Below are 17,995 nucleotides of genomic sequence, written 5' to 3'. Positions count from 1 at the left end.
AGTCCTGCATTAGCCAGGAGAAAGTGACTATATGCCTTCTCTCATTAAATAAGAGCCCAACTTATCCTTTGGGACTACATGGGTAGACCCAGCTATGAGGGGGCATGCAACTATACCGAGGAAGGAATTGTAGGGTCCTTCCACACATACCTCCCTATCCGTTAGTGCCAGGATACCTTCCCCACTGGATTTAGCTAGTATTTCTCATTACTATTTCAAAGTTGCAACCTTTCCTACCACTCTGAGATGTAACCATTGTCTAGTCTCATTCAAGTATGCTGCCGACCAGTGGTTTTCAACCTTTTTCCATTTGCGAACCCCTAAAAAATTTTGAATGGAGGTGCAGACCCCTTTGGAAATCATACACACAGTCTGCGGACCCAGGGGTCTATGAACCACAGGTTGAAAACCACTGCTGTAAACAAACCTGCATTTTTTAATGATGACCAGGCTTTCCTTTTCCCAAGGCTGATGGATAGGTAATATAATGCAAGCTAATGTGACTGTGGTGAAAAATTGTGTATTAGTGTGGGAACCAAGGTGTACACATTCAGTCAGTCAATCGGAACTATGAAGCCGTCTACCGGATCTGCCATTTGAATGAAAATCAATATGCCTTCAGTCAATGTAAGCATTTTCAGCATATCCTCAAATCAAGCTTATTTTCAGTATGGATTTGAAAAAAAGATCTTGAACTGCATTACCTATAAATACTAATCTCCTAAAAGCAGTTGAAGTCAATTAATGCAAAGCAAGATCTTGACCAAAAGCTAATAACCAACTGCTCTTATTCCAAGGTAGCTAGTCATTGTTCTGCTCACTTATTTATTGTCTTTAAATGTTAGAAAAGCCAACCAATAACCAACACTACACCCAAAAATTCATAAAACTAATCCTATATTAATTTCTCAAAGCCAAACAAAGTCCTGATCCTGCACCACCTGAAGGGAAAAATATCAGAAAAATAACTTGAAAAATTAATTCTCTGTTGACCAAAAAAACCCCTCTGACTTCAATACAAGCAAGAGGGGAGGGGGGAATCTTTATTTACAACTGACTTATTTAAAAATATCTGGATAGCGGTGAGCATAATGTAGTAAAATCTCATTCTGTTGGCAAGATAGTGCTAGAAAGGTAAGGGAAGTGTCATTTGATTTGCAAAAATCTACAGAATCATAATTTCAATGGTGCCACCCTCTGCAGCATGGCTGGGGGGACTCACCGGTCCCTACTCTGGGCTCCCAGTTCCAGGTCCTCCGGATGGTGGAAATTTTGTTAATACAATGTCATCGAAAATGGGTTGAGTTGGGTATCTTTGAAAGCCCTTTCTCCCACAAACACAATGGTACCAAACATGAAAAACCTAGATTATGTAGATAGATATTTAAGAAAATGTTTAAATATCAACTTTTTAAAATTATAATTTAACATAAGGATGAATTGCTTACATAAAAATATATTGATCTTTGGTAATTTTAGGAAAGTTAACTTTGACATGTAGGACTGAAAACATTTATTCATCAAAGTCATAATCAATCAGTGTTGTCTCCATCTAGGGCACCACTGCTAGACACATTGTGACAGTGACTCTTGTCCGCGCTGCACTAGCACATCTCCGGACAATGAGGGCCGCTGTCTAAACATTTGGAGGGTGGTGAACATCTGGTCTTTCCATATGAGTTTTGATTAGCTGAAGGACTGATTTGGGAATGCATGGTATTTCACACATGGTGTGACCAGTCCATCCAAGACCCATCCTTGACGAATAAGGCTGTGCTCAATCATTTCAGAGCCATTCCATTGCTTGACAATTTGCTGTCTTGATAGCAGGTATAAATGCACCCCTTGTCAGTGACAATTTTTCTCTGATCGCTTCTTGGAAAACATCCACCATCATAGCTCTGAAAGTGTTATAATGTTGGTCTTCAAATGGTAAACTCAGCACATGAACACTTCCAGTGCAGTTATGACCTCATCAGTGACTGTCTCAGCCATTTCAAGCACTTTCAGAGTGAGGCGAGACTTTCACTAAAAATAACCATGACAACATCTTAATCTTACAAATGAGTGTAGACAGTCAAGCTCTTGGTTAGCAAACACAGGGTCTGCTAACGTGAGTTCTGCTAACTCTGGGCTTTCATTGTAGTGTGCAAAAATCCCCCATTTAAATACCACAGATTGCATAGGTCTGATGATTTTGAGGGCTGGAGTGAAAGTAGTGACACAACATGAACAGATGACATTTGCAGCATTATCGCTGACAACTTAATTTTCTTGAAAGTTATCAGTGACTTGATGAAAAGACTGTAATTCAGTCCCAATTTTTTCACTCCATACTTTATACACTTCCTGGGTGGAGCAAGAGGGTGAAAAGATGGAGCTCAGATGCAAGCATGGAGCTAATGAAAACAGTTTTTGAGAAGAATATAGGATCTCTCCCCCTCTCAAAACACATAGATATAACACTGAAGATAGTAACTGAGTGAATCTGAATGTGTCATGTGAACAGCCGGAATGTTAGAAGTGCAAATTAATGTGTGTATTGTCCTTCTAACAACTGTTTGTCAATATTGCTACTGATCATATTCTGGGAGCTGTGCAATTAAGGGCTACATGGTGCATTGGTCCACACTGGAGAAGGGTAAATTCTAATGTGCACTAGCTTGCTGAACTCTAACTAGCCTATTTGGGCCTTGCACGCCTGGATTAAAAGTTCCCCAGCATACATTTATGAAGTACTGTTTAACATGGAACTACATCAATGTGAACTAGGGAGCTTTAAGTGTCCAACTACAGGGTTCACATGGGCCAGTCAGCGCGCAACACACTAGTTTGCGCTAGAATACATCCCCCTTTAGTGTAGCATAAAGCACCATGTAAACAAGTCCTGTTACATTTTCACCCAAATGCAGTCTATTTCCCAACCTAAAATTATTTGTCTCTTACAAATATTTTACTTTACTGACAGCCTATTTAGCAAAGGTACAATCTTTCAGTGATTCAAGGAGTAGATATGGGTTTTTTGTTAGCTTGCTATTTGTCTTAACTATTTAAAAATCGAATTAATCATCATCGGGAATTATTACAAATTATTAGCCTTTTTGTAAACTCTTAATTATCTTTTCGTCAGGGACTGTGGGTCTTGAAGCCAAGTCCACAGGGCTCTTGGAAGCTAGTAAGTTCCAATCTGCTAACTGTTGCCAAAACAGAAGCTGAACTCCAGCAGAAAACTCCTGTCTTGGAATCCGATTGGCAGAATGCTGGGGTCCTGATTGCTTCACAGCTTCTATATAAATCCATGCAACTGGGATCTGACTGCTTCTCCTGAAACACCTGCTCCTGTTCCTGCACCATGTTACTGATTTCCTGGTAACCTGACCTTGCCTGCCTCCTGACACCTGACTCTTGGTTTTGCCTTCTGGCTTGCCTTGGATTCGGACCTCCTAGTATCTGACCCAGCCTAACTCCTGTTCTGACCACTAGATCAGACTGCCCATGTCCTGGTCATGACACTTTTAGAGTTTAATAGCTTTATACATTTTTACAATTTTATAAACAATTTTAAATTTAGTCGAGTTTTCCATTAAGTAATTTCAATCCTTTATTTCATATCTGAAACAGGAATTACAATTTCTTTCAAAGTTTAGCGTACTCCTTTTCAGTCTGATACAATGTGGGGATAGAAAAGTTCCTCACCCAGCAATCTGTAATATTTAGGCACCATCTCAAGATTTTAAGCAGCAAGTAATGGTGTTTTACTGATAAGTCAAACTGGACTTGCCCTTAAAAGCTAGAGAGTCTATTCCTGCCTCAGTGTAACGCCCATTCATGCTAACACACAGTACTTCTTAGATGTCCTGATATTTAAGATCCACATGTAAATCCATTACTCTCAAACTTGGGTTTTTCCTCGTTGTTAGTACTATATTGTAAATTAAATAATTTATATCAGAAATACTACATTCAGAAACTGCGGTTATTACAAATGTTCCAATAGTCTGATGAAAATAATCCATCAGTTAATACTTCCTACATTACTAATCACTCAGTCTTAGTCACTGTACCATATTAGGTTCTGTATCTGGCTTTAGGCAGGGTGAGAGGGATCAACAAAGGCACATACGTATTTATTTACATTTAAAACTCCACACTAGAGAACATGCATCCAGAGCTCACAGTAGCCCTGTATAATTTAAAAGCACAACATAGAAGACTTTGTTGACAATATATAACAATGAGAGCAGCAGCTGCCTTATCTGTCTCAATCCTCCAACAATCTCTCTTGCTAATCAGCAGTTGGGCAGATGCATCTGAATTTAAACTGAATTAAACGTAGACTATTAAAAATAATAATTCTGCAGTCAATATCAACACATACTTAACTTGTTAATGATATTGCTCTGCTGGTCATAATCCAAGAAACATGCCATCAACCCACATTTTAGTAAGGGCACAGAAATGTGGAACAATTGATGGAAAGAAATTATTTTGAATAAAATCAGTAAAACGGGAGTTATTTAGGTAAATCAGTTTCAAAAACAAATTACTTCTGGCCTTTTTCTAAAGTGAAAAGTTTGAATTAGATTAAAAAACTCTGTTGCAATTGCTACTAGTTAAGACATACACATAGGCCAATGGCAAACCTGGAATGGGTCAACATGAGAACTTGTTTCATCACATTTTTTCCAACATTTTTTGCTATTTGTTGAAATTCAAATGTTCCTTGAGATCATGTCAATTTTGGCTGAATTTTACTGGAAGCCAGGCAGAGTTCCATTGGAAACCGACCTGGCTGCTTTCTAGTTGACTTGCCCAGCTCCTCAGGCTGCAGCGGAGCTCACACTTCCAGGCTCGTAACTCCTCAGCCTGCCTGGCTCCCAGGCTCCCCAACTCTGAGGCGGCCTGCCCCCACTCACTCCATCTCCCCTCCCTCTGTCGTTTGCTCATTTTCACCAGGCTGGGGCAGGGGGTTGAGTTGTGTGAGGGGGTGAGGGCTCCAGCTGGGGGTGCTGGTTCCAGGGTGGGGCCACGGATGAGGTGTTTGGGGTGCAGGAGGGGGCTCTGGGCTGGGGCTGAGGGGTTCGAAGTGTGGGAGGGGGCTCCGGGCTGAGGCAGGGGATTGTTGTGTGGGGGGGGTATGGGCTCTGGGTGCGGGCTCCGGGATGGGGCCAGAAATGAGGGGTACAGGGTGCTGGGCTGGGCAAAGGGTTGGGTGCATGGGGGGAGGTGGGGCTCCATCTGGGGATGAGGGGTTTGGGGTGCAGGAGGGGCTCTGGACTGAGGGGTTTGGGGTGTGGGAGGAGGTTCTAAGCTGGGGCAAGAGGTTGGAGTGTGGGAGGGATGCGGCTCCAGGAGGGAGTTTGGGTACGGGAGGGGGCTCAGCGCTGTGGCAGAGGGCTGGGGCACAGGAGGGGGTGCAGGCTCCAGGAGGGAGTTTGGGTGTGCGAGGGGGCTCAGGGCTGGGGATTGGGGTGCAGGCTCCAGGCAGCACTTACCTCAGAGGGCTCCCCTCAAATGGCAACATGTCCCTCCGGCTCCTAGGCAGAAGCGTGGCCAGGTGGCTCTGCGTGCTGCCTCTGCTTGCAAGCCACCCCCCCCCCCCAGCTCCCGTTGCCCGCGGTCAAAGGGAGCTGTGGAGCCGGTGCTCGGGGCAGCGCCCCCCTGGTCACACCTTTGAGTAGGGGCCACAGGGGCATGTCGCTGCTTGAGGGGAGTGGTGTGGAGCAGGGTAGGGAGCCTGTCAGCCCAGCGCCAACTGGACTTTTAATGGCTGGGGTAGCCCAACCAGGCAGACTACACCCTAGGGCGTGCAGCAGAGCTGGGAGGAGAACGATAATTCTGTTTAAGGAGAATTTCAAAATGTTTGTTTTTATTCTGACTTGGAACTAAACTAAATTTGGAGAACTTGAAATTCTCTGTGAAATGGAATTACTGTTCTCCATCCAGCTCTAGTCAATATCATAGACAAATGTCTCTTCTAGAACTAAGAGCCAAAACTAAAAGCTCAGCTTCAATCATTTACAAATAATTACCTGCATCAGTTACATGTAAATTATATAAATAAATAAGCGTATGACAGAGATTTGAGGCACAGCATAAATAACAAAACCCAGAAGAATGTATGTATATGAACATAAGTAGGTTTTATTCTAAATCAGGCTACAGCTAACCCAGCAAAAGAAAACTATTTAGAATTTACTGGGCTTAGCTGTATGATGAAGGTTGAATAATAAATCCAATGAGACACATAGCTTATGGAAATACCTATATGTATATTCATTCAAGGGGAAAATATATTAGAAGGATAACCATGTTATTCAGTACAGACTTGTTCTTAGAATTTAGGATCTTAATCCATGAAAGTTTAAATTCTGTACTAATATGAACAAAGAATAAGATTCATTTTGAATTTAGGGCTAGTCTAATTGCAAAAAAGTTAATCCTACAGAAGCAGATGTCAACTATATATATTAAAATAATAGATTGGTATATAAGGCCAAAGAGATATAGCAAATCTAGAAAACATACAATTATAAATATATGAGGGAAAAAGACCTAAATTCCATATCTGGTCTTGTTTCTTGGAAATGTGTAATTAAATATATAATTAAAAGTAGCAATTCTCACTGGTGAAAAATATTCTACTATTACTGTTCCCACTATAAGTCTATTTAATCTATATTCCATCTTGCTCATGTATAAATATATTTCATCCTCATAATTATTTTTGCTTATAGATTCATAGATTCATAGATTATAGAACTGGAAGGGACCTCGAGAGGTCATCGAGTCCAGTCCCCTGCCCGCATGGCAGGACCAAATACTGTCTAGACCATCCCTGATAGACATTTATCTAACCTACTCTTAAATATCTCCAGAGACGGAGATTCCACAACCTCCCTAGGCAATTTGTTCCAGTGTTTAACCACCCTGACAGTTAGGAACTTTTTCCTAATGTCCAACCTAGATCTCCCTTGCTGCAGTTTAAACCCATTGTTTCTGGTTCTATCCTTAGAGGCTAAGGTGAACAAGTTCTCTCCCTCCTCCTTATGACACCCTTTTAGATACCTGAAAACTGCTATCATGTCCCCTCTCAGTCTTCTCTTTTCCAAACTAAACAAACCCAGTTCTTTCAGCCTTCCTTCATAGGTCATGTTCTCAAGACCTTTAATCATTCTCGTTGCTCTTCTTTGGACCCTTTCCAATTTCTCCACATCTTTTTTAAAATGCGGTGCCCAGAACTGGACACAATACTCCAGCTGAGGCCTAACCAGAGCAGAGTAGAGCGGAAGAATGACTTCTCGTGTCTTGCTCACAACACACCTGTTAATGCATCCCATAATCATGTTTGCTTTTTTTGCAACAGCATCACACTGTTGACTCATATTTAGCTTGTGGTCCACTATAACCCCTAGATCCCTTTCTGCCGTACTCCTTCCTAGACAGTCTTTTCCCATTCTGTATGTGTGAAATTGATTTTTCCTTCCTAAGTGGAGCACTTTGCATTTGTCTTTGTTAAACTTCATCCTGTTTACCTCAGCCCATTTCTCCAATTTGTCCAGATCATTTTGAATTATGACCCTGTCCTCCAAAGTAGTTGCAATCCCTCCCAGTTTGGTATCATCCGCAAACTTAATAAGCGTACTTTCTATGCCAATATCTAAGTCGTTGATGAAGATATTGAACAGAGCCGGTCCCAAAACAGACCCCTGCGGTACCCCACTCGTTACGCCTTTCCAGCAGGATTGGGAACCATTAATAACAACTCTCTGAGTACGGTTATCCAGCCAGTTATGCACCCACCTTATAGTAGCCCCATCTAATTTGTATTTGCCTAGTTTATCGATAAGAATATCATGCGAGACCGTATCAAATGCCTTACTAAAGTCTAGGTATACCACATCCACCGCTTCACCCTTATCCACAAGGCTCGTTATCCTATCAAAGAAAGCTATCAGATTGGTTTGACATGATTTGTTCTTCACAAATCCATGCTGGCTGTTCCCTATCACCTTACCACCTTCCAAGTGTTTGCAGATGATTTCCTTAATTACTTGCTCCATTATCTTCCCTGGCACAGAAGTTAAACTAACTGGTCTGTAGTTACCTGGGTTGTTTTTATTTCCCTTTTTATAGATGGGCACTATATTTGCCCTTTTCCAGTCTTCTGGAATCTCTCCCGTCTCCCATGACTTTCCAAAGATAATAGCTAGAGGCTCAGATACCTCCTCTATTAGCTCCTTGAGTATTCTAGGATGCATTTCATCAGGCCCGGGTGACTTGCAGGCATCTAACTTTTCTAAGTGATTTTTAACTTGTTCTTTTTTTATTTTATCCGCTAAACCTACCCCCTTCCGATTAGCATTCACTATGTTAGGCATTCCTTCAGACTTCTTGGTGAAGACCGAAACAAAGAAGTCATTAAGCATCTCCGCCATTTCCAAGTTTCCTGTTACTGTTTCTCCCTCTTCACTAAGCAGTGGGCCTACCCTGTCTTTGGTCTTCCTCTTGCTTCTAATGTATTGATAAAAAGTCTTCTTGTTTCCTTTTATTCCCGTAGCTAGTTTGAGCTCATTTTGTGCCTTTGCCTTTCTAATCTTGCCCCTGCATTCCTGTGTTGTTTGCCTATATTCATCCTTTGTAATCTGTCCTAGTTTCCATTTTTTATATGACTCCTTTTTATTTTTTAGATCGTGCAAGATCTCGTGGTTAAGCCAAGGTGGTCTTTTGCCACATTTTCTATCTTTCCTAACCAGCGGAATAGCTTGCTTTTGGGCCCTTAATAGTGTCCCTTTGAAAAACTGCCAACTCTCCTCAGTTGTTTTTCTCCTCTCCTCAGTTGTTGCTTATAGTTATCTGTTTTTTCTTCCCTTAATCCTTTTCTCACCATATGTTTATCATAATCATAATTTTACAGTACCCACAGTCTCAATAACACAAATTTAAAAGTGTCACAGTAATTAAAAGTATGAGATTCTTGAATACCTATTCCTTACGTTTTGCTATCCATCAATTTCCACTAATTATTTTTTTTTTGTAAATATTGTCACATTCTACTGAACTAAGGCAAGATCTACACAGTGTTTCTACTAGCGTAACTATTTCATAGTTGTATTAGTACAGATCTTAGTGTGGATGCAGTTATACCGGTATAAAGGTGATCCTTGGAAGTATAAATAGGGGAATCTGAAGTAGAAGTAGGGAGAGGTTATATTACCTCTGTATTTGGCACTTGTGTGACTGCTACTGGAATACTGTATCCAGTTCCAGTGTCCACAATTCAAAATTGATGTTGATCAATTGGAGAGCCATGAGAATGATTAAAGTATTGGAAAACATGCCATGCTGTGAAAGACGAGAGGAGCTCAATCTGTTTAGTTTAATGAAGAGAAGGTTGAGGGGTGATTTGATCAGACTTGAACAGATCTATAAGTATCTACACATGGGGAAAAGAAATTTTAGAATGAGGGGTTCTTCAGTCTATCTGACAAAGGTATAATAGGATCCAATGTCTGAAAGTTGAATCTAGACAAATTCAGAGTAGAAATAACTTGCAGATTTTTGAGAGAGGATAAATTAACCATTCGAACAATTTACAAAGGGCAATAGTGAACTGCTCATAACTGGTAAGTCAAGACTGGATGTTTTTCTAAATACATCCTTTAGTTCAAACAGTAATTAATTTAGGAAAGTCCTATATGGCCTTAATATCTAGCAACCTATAAATATAGAGGGGTTTTGAACACATGGGAAACAAACGGTGTGGTTCTGCTGCAAGACGGTGGGAAAGGAAAGATGGGTGGTAGGAGTCCTTGCAGAAGGATTTCCTGGGTACCATGGAGATGTACTCTACAAAGGCTTCATCTGCAGCACTGCTGAAGCAGAGATGTGAAATCAGGAAGGGTTGATAGACCCAAGACTGCATGGAGTCATCAGAGATTTTTCGCCCATCGAAGAATAACAGAGCATGCATGGCGCTATTGCTGTGAACGGGCTCTCATGCCGCTCCAAAACCTGAGAAAGAGTATTTATTTTCTCAAACATGGTGGAAGTAAAATACATCTTGGAATTTTCAGTTACATATTTCTTTATTATTCTGAATTTATAAACCCAAGTTAATTGTCAAAACAATTAGTGGTAGTGAATTTGGACTTGTGTAAGATTTTCTTTAATTAAGGCACCTTTTCTGAGACAATTTAGGGACACAGCTGTTTTGGAACCAAAGATTTAGAAAACCTCATTCTTCATCCCAAACCCTACCTTGTCCGTTAACTCAGGTCTGCTCAGTAGTCTTAGTATTTTATCTAGCTCCATCCAGTTCTACATTTAAAGCCTGAATTTTATAAACAAATTTAACATATCCTCTAAAACAGTGGCTCTCAACCTTTCCAGATTACTGTACCCCTTCAGGAATCTGATTTGTCTTGTCTACCCCCCAAGTTTTACCCTACTTAAAAAGTACTTGCTTACAAAATCAGACATAAAATACAAAAGTGTCATAGCACACCATTACAGAAAAATTGCTTACTTTCTCATTTTTACCATACAACTATAAAATAAATGAATTGGAATATAATTATTGTATTTACATTTCAGTGTATATTATACGGAGTAGCATAACAAATCATTGTATGAAATTTTAGTTTGTACTGACTTCGCTAGTGCTTTTTATGTAGCCTCTTGTAAAACTAGGCAACTATCTAGATGAGTTGATATACCCCGTGGAAGACCTCTGCATACCCCCAGGAATACATGTACGCCTGGTTAAGAACCACTGTTCTAAAAGAACTATTTTCTCAAAAAAGTCTGACTGGATAAAGAGAGAACCATTTAGGGAAGAATTGGAAAGGATGAACTAGAAAGAAGGAAGGACTGGGCCATTGGTGGATACAATACCAGAAAATAGAAATGCAGCAGTTAGAATAACACTAAGGTTTTGTCAGTTACTCTTAATTATCTAATGTTGTAATAGTTCTGCCTTCCAAAAGAAACATGAAATTTTACCAGTACAAACACAAAATGTACTTGCCTACACTTTATAATCATTATTGATAATAATGAAAAACTGGTTATATTTTATTCACCTGTTTAAAGTAAAATTGCCTTGGGCAAGCAGAAATTTGCTGTACTAGTCTAATATTGATATATCACCCCTTACAAAATGAACAGGTCAAATAAAGTCTGATTTCTTTTTAGTGCATGCTTTTGTAACCAAATTCTATAATTTGCATGTCACAGTGTATGATAAGCTGCTATGACAGTTCAATTGCATATTAAGAATCTGCATTTCAGCAGAAAACCCACGTATTTCCTAATAATTTGAAACACTTTTCATGGTTCCATTTTTTTTTTTTTTTTTTGCATTTTTTGTGTTTCCTGTTCCATGTGTACAAATTTACTGAAGATATTAGTGCTTGTAAAATAGCTTACTACCTTCAGTGCATTGGCTTCTTCTCCTGATTGCTATAGAAATTATTATGATACAACAAACTGTGAAACCACTAATGGAGAATTAAGATTTCTCAATATAACTGAATCAGGCTGAAGGAACTATGTTATACGAAAACTGATTCTGAATGAGTTTGTATTCACATATCATAAGGAAAACATTCCCAATATGTAAGGTAAATAGTGAAATTATACCTTTTTTCCCCTCCTAATAGGTAGCTGAGAAGGTGAAGACTACCATAGTTTTGCAAAGTACAACAAATTTGCTTGATATATATGGTCACTTTTTTTTTTTTTGCAGGTATATTTCATTTTCTGTAAATCAAATCTCACTGAAGCCTTTGTACATCTGCATTTTGTACAATTTAATGAATAAATGGAACACTTGAATGCACACTTGAATTCAGAAGCAAAAGTATTTAAGCTTAAAGGCATGTGTGTGAAATTTGGGGAGGAAAATTCTTACCTGACATATAGGGACCTCTTCTGGCTGGTCCGCAGAGATCCTGATCCTGAGCTAATGCTACTGTTCATCATCTGCTCCCGTAAGTCATGTATTTTAGCTTCAAAACGACTGTATTCTGTAACACGAGAAAAAAATCAAAGAACCATTTATTTTCCCAAAATATCAGCAATTAAGTTATTTGGTAAGATCTTGAGAGCTTGATAAAACAAAGATTTATTTTTATCAAATTTTAAAATATAAATAAACCTCTTTAAATAAAATAACTAAAATGCTATTTTAACTACTAGTAGATTTGTGCTATTAAAATTATATGTTACACATGTTTGCACTAATAGGCGTTCTTTGAAACATAAAAAGAAATAATGAAAAATTCTTTTCAATAAGAAAAATATTTATGCTTTTCTAATGAATTGTGATTTCATCAGTTTACCAGAATTTGGATTCTAGAATTCAGAAAAAAAACAAATACATCTAAATATTCAGTTTACATAAAGATTACATGGATGGTTTCAATGCATAGTAATTCACTGTAATGCCTGTGGAATTTTGCTGTAAAGATAAGTGTTTTTATTTAAAACAAAACAAATCAATTAACTATATTAAATACAAAAATCACTTTTTGCATTAACAAAAAAAGAAGTTTAATTAATCCAGATAAACTTTACCCCATAACTAAAAGAAAACCTCACATTATATTATTATTGTGTTTAAAAAACTATTGAACAAAAGATGATCTTTTAAACCTATAAAAGGTCTGTCTTAGTAACATGAAGTCACTACTTAAATAAATGGTAGTTCTTAAACGAAAATAGCACTGGATAGGTATTATATGGAGCTATTGTGTTCCAAATCAAATAAAGCATTCAGCAGTAGAAGTGAGCAATATACAGAACAAATTTCCTAAAGTAATGTTTAACAGGGAAAAGAATAATGTAAAAGACAAGAAAAAAAACTATCTAGGAATTTTGCTACAAATTCTTGATCCACTTGTAATCTGTATTAGAAACAACTCTATTTACATAATTATGCACAATGCTAATCCTACTATAAACGGATTGTGTTCTTAAGCAGGACTGTGTGTTAATATAACTGTGCTAAATGCACTTGATTTTACCTACAAATAGAGACAGTAAAATAATAGGATCCTTTTCACTATCAACATCTTCTGAAGTGCTGTACTTACATATTATTAGCATAAAATGTCCAGTCAAAACAAGGCAATTTTTCTTTCAGTTGACTAGTTTGGACTTCAGTATCTGCAGATCACTTCTAAAACCTTTCTGATAAAAAGAAACGTTCCACAGCAACACTGTCCACCTTGCCTAAAACACCACGTGACTTAAGATTAAGGCAATCTACAGTGGGAGAGCTATGGTATGTTACTGGCACAGTCACTAAGCTGAATTTTTTTTTTTTTTTTACTTCTCTCCTCCTCTCTCCTCCCTCATCAGAATGGAAATCAAATTTGCCCTGGGAAATATAATAATAATAAATAGCTCTTCCCCAATGTAGAAATCATAAGCTTTTCTTTTCCCCCTCTACAACATAATGTTTCTTCAACAATCACATTAAACACTATGTTAGTGATCTCATTAAAATTCTACAGAATTTTTTCGTACCATTCATCTTTACAAAAATACAGTCATGAATAACCAAGTGTAACTATAGACAGGGAAAAATCACTTCAAAATCTATAAACAGGCAACATGGAATATTTTACAAGAGAAAATTCAATGAATTTCTGTAGCACATTGACCTTGTTAGCCAAAGTAGAAAATAGCTTTCTATCAGTCTAATCAACTAACATGCTAACCATAATGATATCAGAAACACAAGGTGGGTGAGGTAATATCTTATTGAACCAACTTCTGTTACACCTCACCCACCTTGTCTCTCTAATATCCTGGGATCAACATGGCTACAACACTGCATACAACAATAATGATATCAAACAATGGTTTCCTAAATTATTCTGATGATCCTCAGAAGTGGTCAGTAGTTTTTTTTAAATGGTATGGATCAGGTACAGATTTGAATAGCTCACCAACCCTAATTCAGATGCAGAAGTAGTTCTGCAATAAGATGAACAAATTCCTATAAACAGCAGTTATTCCTGTAATGCTGTCCATGTTCAAAGTAATAAAGTTCAAAATATTGGGGAGGGGGAATTAAACATTACGAAAGCAGCATTGTGTAGTGGAAAGGACACTGGACTGCAATTCAGGACAGCTGGGTTCTATTCCCAGCTAGCTACTGATGTACTGTGCGATCCTGTGCAAATCTCTTCCTTCCATGTACCTCTCCCCCCTCACACTTTGAGTCCTGTCTATTTAGAATGAAAGCTCTTTTGGGACTCTCTCTTAAATGCACAATAAGGTCTCAATCTAAATTAGAGCCTTTAGGCAAAATTAATAAAAAATATTAATAATAATTCAATAAAATTATAGTCTCCTTTTATAAGAGGAGAAAGATACATAAACTAAAAATCATTTGGTGTTAAATCACCATCTTAAACATGAGTAGTCAGACACAAAATATCTTTACAAATAATGGGTTTAAATGTCTTGGATAGTTTGTTTCTATCAATATCAACACTGCTTATAATAAATTCTCCCTATTGATTTTGCAGCATATAGTCTCTTAACTTATAAACAATTTTTTCACTTGAGTTTGTCTTTGCTAAATTGGATTTGTTTTGTAGTTTATAAGAGAAAGAACTGCCAAAGAGAAATCAGTGAGTTTTTGAGAGCAAGTATAGTCCTGGGATTAGGACATTAGTCTAGGACTAGTGAGACATGGGTTTAACTTCCTGTCCTTCCACAGACTTCCTATATGACCTTGGGCAAGTCATGTAGTCATCCTGTGCCTCAGTCCCCCATCTGTGCTTTGTTCCAGGGAAATGGGAATAATTCTATTCTACATAGGCTTTTATAATGCTCTTATGACTATGAATCCACAAAAATCCATAAGAGAAGTGTACTCTACTATTAAGTCAGATAATGAATCCCCTGCCACATCAATAATGCATGGAGGAGGAATGAAAATAATTTGATTTAGCTAAAGCAGCAAAGAGTCCTGTGGCACCTTATAGACTAACAGACGTATTGGAGCATGAGCTTTCGTGGGTGAATACCCACTTCGTCAGATGCATGCATGTATTCACCCACGGAAGCTCATGCTCCAATACGTCTGTTAGTCTATAAGGTGCCACAGGACTCTCTGCTGCATTTACAGATCCAGACTAACACGGCTACCCCTCTGACACTTGATTTAGCTAAATGACTTCCAAAAATACACTGACGCAGCACAAACAGCAATAGAAACATACATGACATCTGATACACATTTACTGTTGTATGATAAGTAGGGCTGTCAATTAATCACAATGAATGTCTGTTAATCGCATACCTTTGGGTGGGTAGGGAGGCATCAGCTGCGGGGGGCCCTGACAGTGTATGGTCAGGTGCAGTACCACCCAAGCCAGCACCAGAGGGAGGGAAGAGGAGAGAAGAGAGGAAGTGTGGGAGAAAGACAAACATGGCACATCCGTGCAGGTCACAACAGCTGATTGCTCACCATCCATATCACCTTCCTTCTAAGAGCTTCCTCAGCTGTTGCAGGAACTACTCAGAGACGCCTGCAAGATGAAAGCCTCAGTGGGCTCTCCCCAGGCGAACTCCCAGTCAAACTCCCTCTGTTGGCTTCTCTGCTGTTCGCCACTCAGCTAGTTCACAGCTGACTGCCTTTTTATAACAGTCAGGCCCACTCAAGGCCCACCTGGAACAAAGCAAAGAATGTGCCATATTTCTCTCTCTCACAGGACAGAAGTGAATTTGTCTGTACGAAGGGCAAGCTGGTCTCCATATTGGAAGAGAAGGTTCAAGGTCTGGAGTAACAAGTATCAACCCTGCGTTGCATAAGAGAAAACGAAGATTTCCTGGATAGACGTCAGGAGATGCTTCTACGGGCACAACATTCTGAAGAATCAGAGCAGGCTGCGCAGCGGGGACAGAAGGATGGTGAAGAAAATTGGCAGCATATGACCTCCAGAAGAAGAAAGAGGAGTGTTCATGTACCAGCAAAGCAGATACAGGTGAGCAACTGTTTTCATGTTCTCTCCACAGGTACTAATGCGGAGAGTGGACCAGATGATACATCTGAGGGAAGGGAGCAGAAGGAGACTCCACCGACTGGAAGGCATGATATGCACTGTCCTAGGGATGGGGGCTCCACGAGCACTGCTCCCAAGAGAAGGAGGTGGGTGGTGGTGGTCGGGGACTCCCTCCTCAGGGGGACTGAGTCATCTATCTGCCGTCCCGACCGGGAAAACTGAGAAGTGTGCTGCTTGCCAGGAGCTAGGATTCACGATGTGATGGAGAGACTACTGAGACTCATCAACCCCTTGGATCGCTACCCCTTCCTGCTTCTCCACGTGTGTACCAATAATACTGCCAAGAATTACTTTGAGCAGATCACTGCAGACTACGTGGCTCTGGAAGAAGGATAAAGGCGTTTGAGGCGCAAGTGGTTTTCTTGTCCATCCTCCCTGTGGAAGGAAAAGGCCTGGGTAGAGACCGTCGAATCGTGGAAGTCAATGAATGGTTACGCAGGTGGTGTCAGAGAGAAGGCTTTGGATTCTTTGACCATGGGATGGTGTTCCAAGAAGGAGTGCTAGGCAGAGACGGGCTCCACCTAACAAAGAGAGGGAAGAGCATCTTCGCAAGCAGGCTGGCTAACCTAGGGAGGAAGGCTTTAAACTAGGTTCACTGGGGGAAGGAGACCAAAGCTCTGAAGTAAGTGGGGAAGTGGGATACCGGGAGGAAGCACGAGCAGGAGAGTGCATGAGAGGAGGACTCCTGTCTCAGACTGAGAAAGCAGGACGATTAGTGAGTTATCTTAAGTGCCTATACACAAATGCAAGAAGCCTGGGAAACAAGCAGGGAGAACTGGAAGTCCTGGCACAGTCAAGGAATTATGATGTGACTGGAATAACAGAGACTTGGTGGGATAACTCACATGACTGGAGTACTGTCATGGATGGATATAAACTGTTCAGGAAGGATAGGCAGGGCAGAAAAGGTGGGGAGTTGCACTGTATCTAAGAGAGCAGTATAACTGCTTAGAGCTCCAATATGAAACTGGAGAAAAATCTGAGAGTCTCTGGATTAAGTTTAGAAGTGTGAGCAACAAGGGTGATATCATGGTGGGAGTCTGCTATAGACCCCCAGACCAGGGGGATGATGTGGACAAGGCTTTCTTCCGGCAACTAACAGAAGTTACTAGATCACAGGCCCTGGTTCTCATGGGGCACTTCAATCACCCCGATATCTGCTGGGAGAGCAATACAGCAGTACACAAACAATCCAGGAAGTTTTTGGGAAGTGAAGGGGACAATTTCCTGGTGCAAGTGCTGGAGGAACCAACTAGGGGCAGAGCTCTTCTTGACTTGCTGCTCACAAACAGGGAAGAATTAGTAGGGGAAATCAAAAGTGGATGGGAACCTGGGAGACAGTGACCATGAGATAGTCGAGTTCAGGATCCTGACACAAGGAATAAAGGAGAGCATCAGAATACAGACCCTGGACTTCAGAAAAGCAGACTTTGACTCCCTCAGGGAACTGATGGGCGGGATCCCCTAGGAGAATAACATGAGAGGGAAAGGAGTCCAGGAGAGTTGGCTGTATTTTAAAGAATCCTTATTGAGGTTGCAGGAACAAACCATCCCGATGTGTAGAAAGAATAGTAAATATGGCAGGCAATCAGCTTGGCTTAACAGTGAAATCTCTGCTGATCTTAAACACAAAAAAGAAGCTTATAGGAAGTGGAAGATTGGACAAATGACCAAGGAAGAGTATAAAAATATTGCTTAGGCATGCAGGAGTGAAATCAGGAAGGCCAAATCACACTTGGAGTTGCAGCTAGCAAGGGATGTTAAGAGTAACAAGAAGGGTTCCTTCAGGTATGTTAGCAACAAGAAGAAGGTCAAGGAAAGTGTGGGCCCCTTACTGAATGAGGGAGGCAACCTAGTGACAGAGAATGTGGAAAAAGCTAATGTACTCAATGCTTTTTTTGCCTCTGTCT

The 17,995-nt window shown here is 40.0% G+C and overlaps 1 protein-coding gene across 14 annotated transcripts in view; it reads right to left on the bottom strand.

Moving 5' to 3' along the window:
* DLG1 (discs large MAGUK scaffold protein 1) overlaps positions 1–17,995 on the bottom strand; it is a 498,578-nt gene that overhangs the window by 74,919 nt on the left and 405,664 nt on the right. For 13 of the 14 annotated variants that reach the window (XM_054039246.1, XM_054039230.1, XM_054039232.1 and 10 more), the window contains one exon: positions 11,915–12,029. In XM_054039246.1, coding sequence (XP_053895221.1) covers positions 11,915–12,029 — 115 coding nt within the window. Of the gene's footprint in view, positions 1–11,914; positions 12,030–13,097; positions 13,186–17,995 lie in introns of those variants that run through there. The other variant, XM_054039242.1, reaches the window with a different exon arrangement.

The sequence above is a fragment of the Malaclemys terrapin genome, chromosome 9 (assembly GCF_027887155.1).
Source record: "Malaclemys terrapin pileata isolate rMalTer1 chromosome 9, rMalTer1.hap1, whole genome shotgun sequence".
Lineage (NCBI taxonomy): Eukaryota > Metazoa > Chordata > Testudines > Emydidae > Malaclemys > Malaclemys terrapin.
The sequence above is the reverse complement of the archived record's forward strand: the minus strand, read 5'-3'. Positions and strand labels throughout refer to the sequence as shown.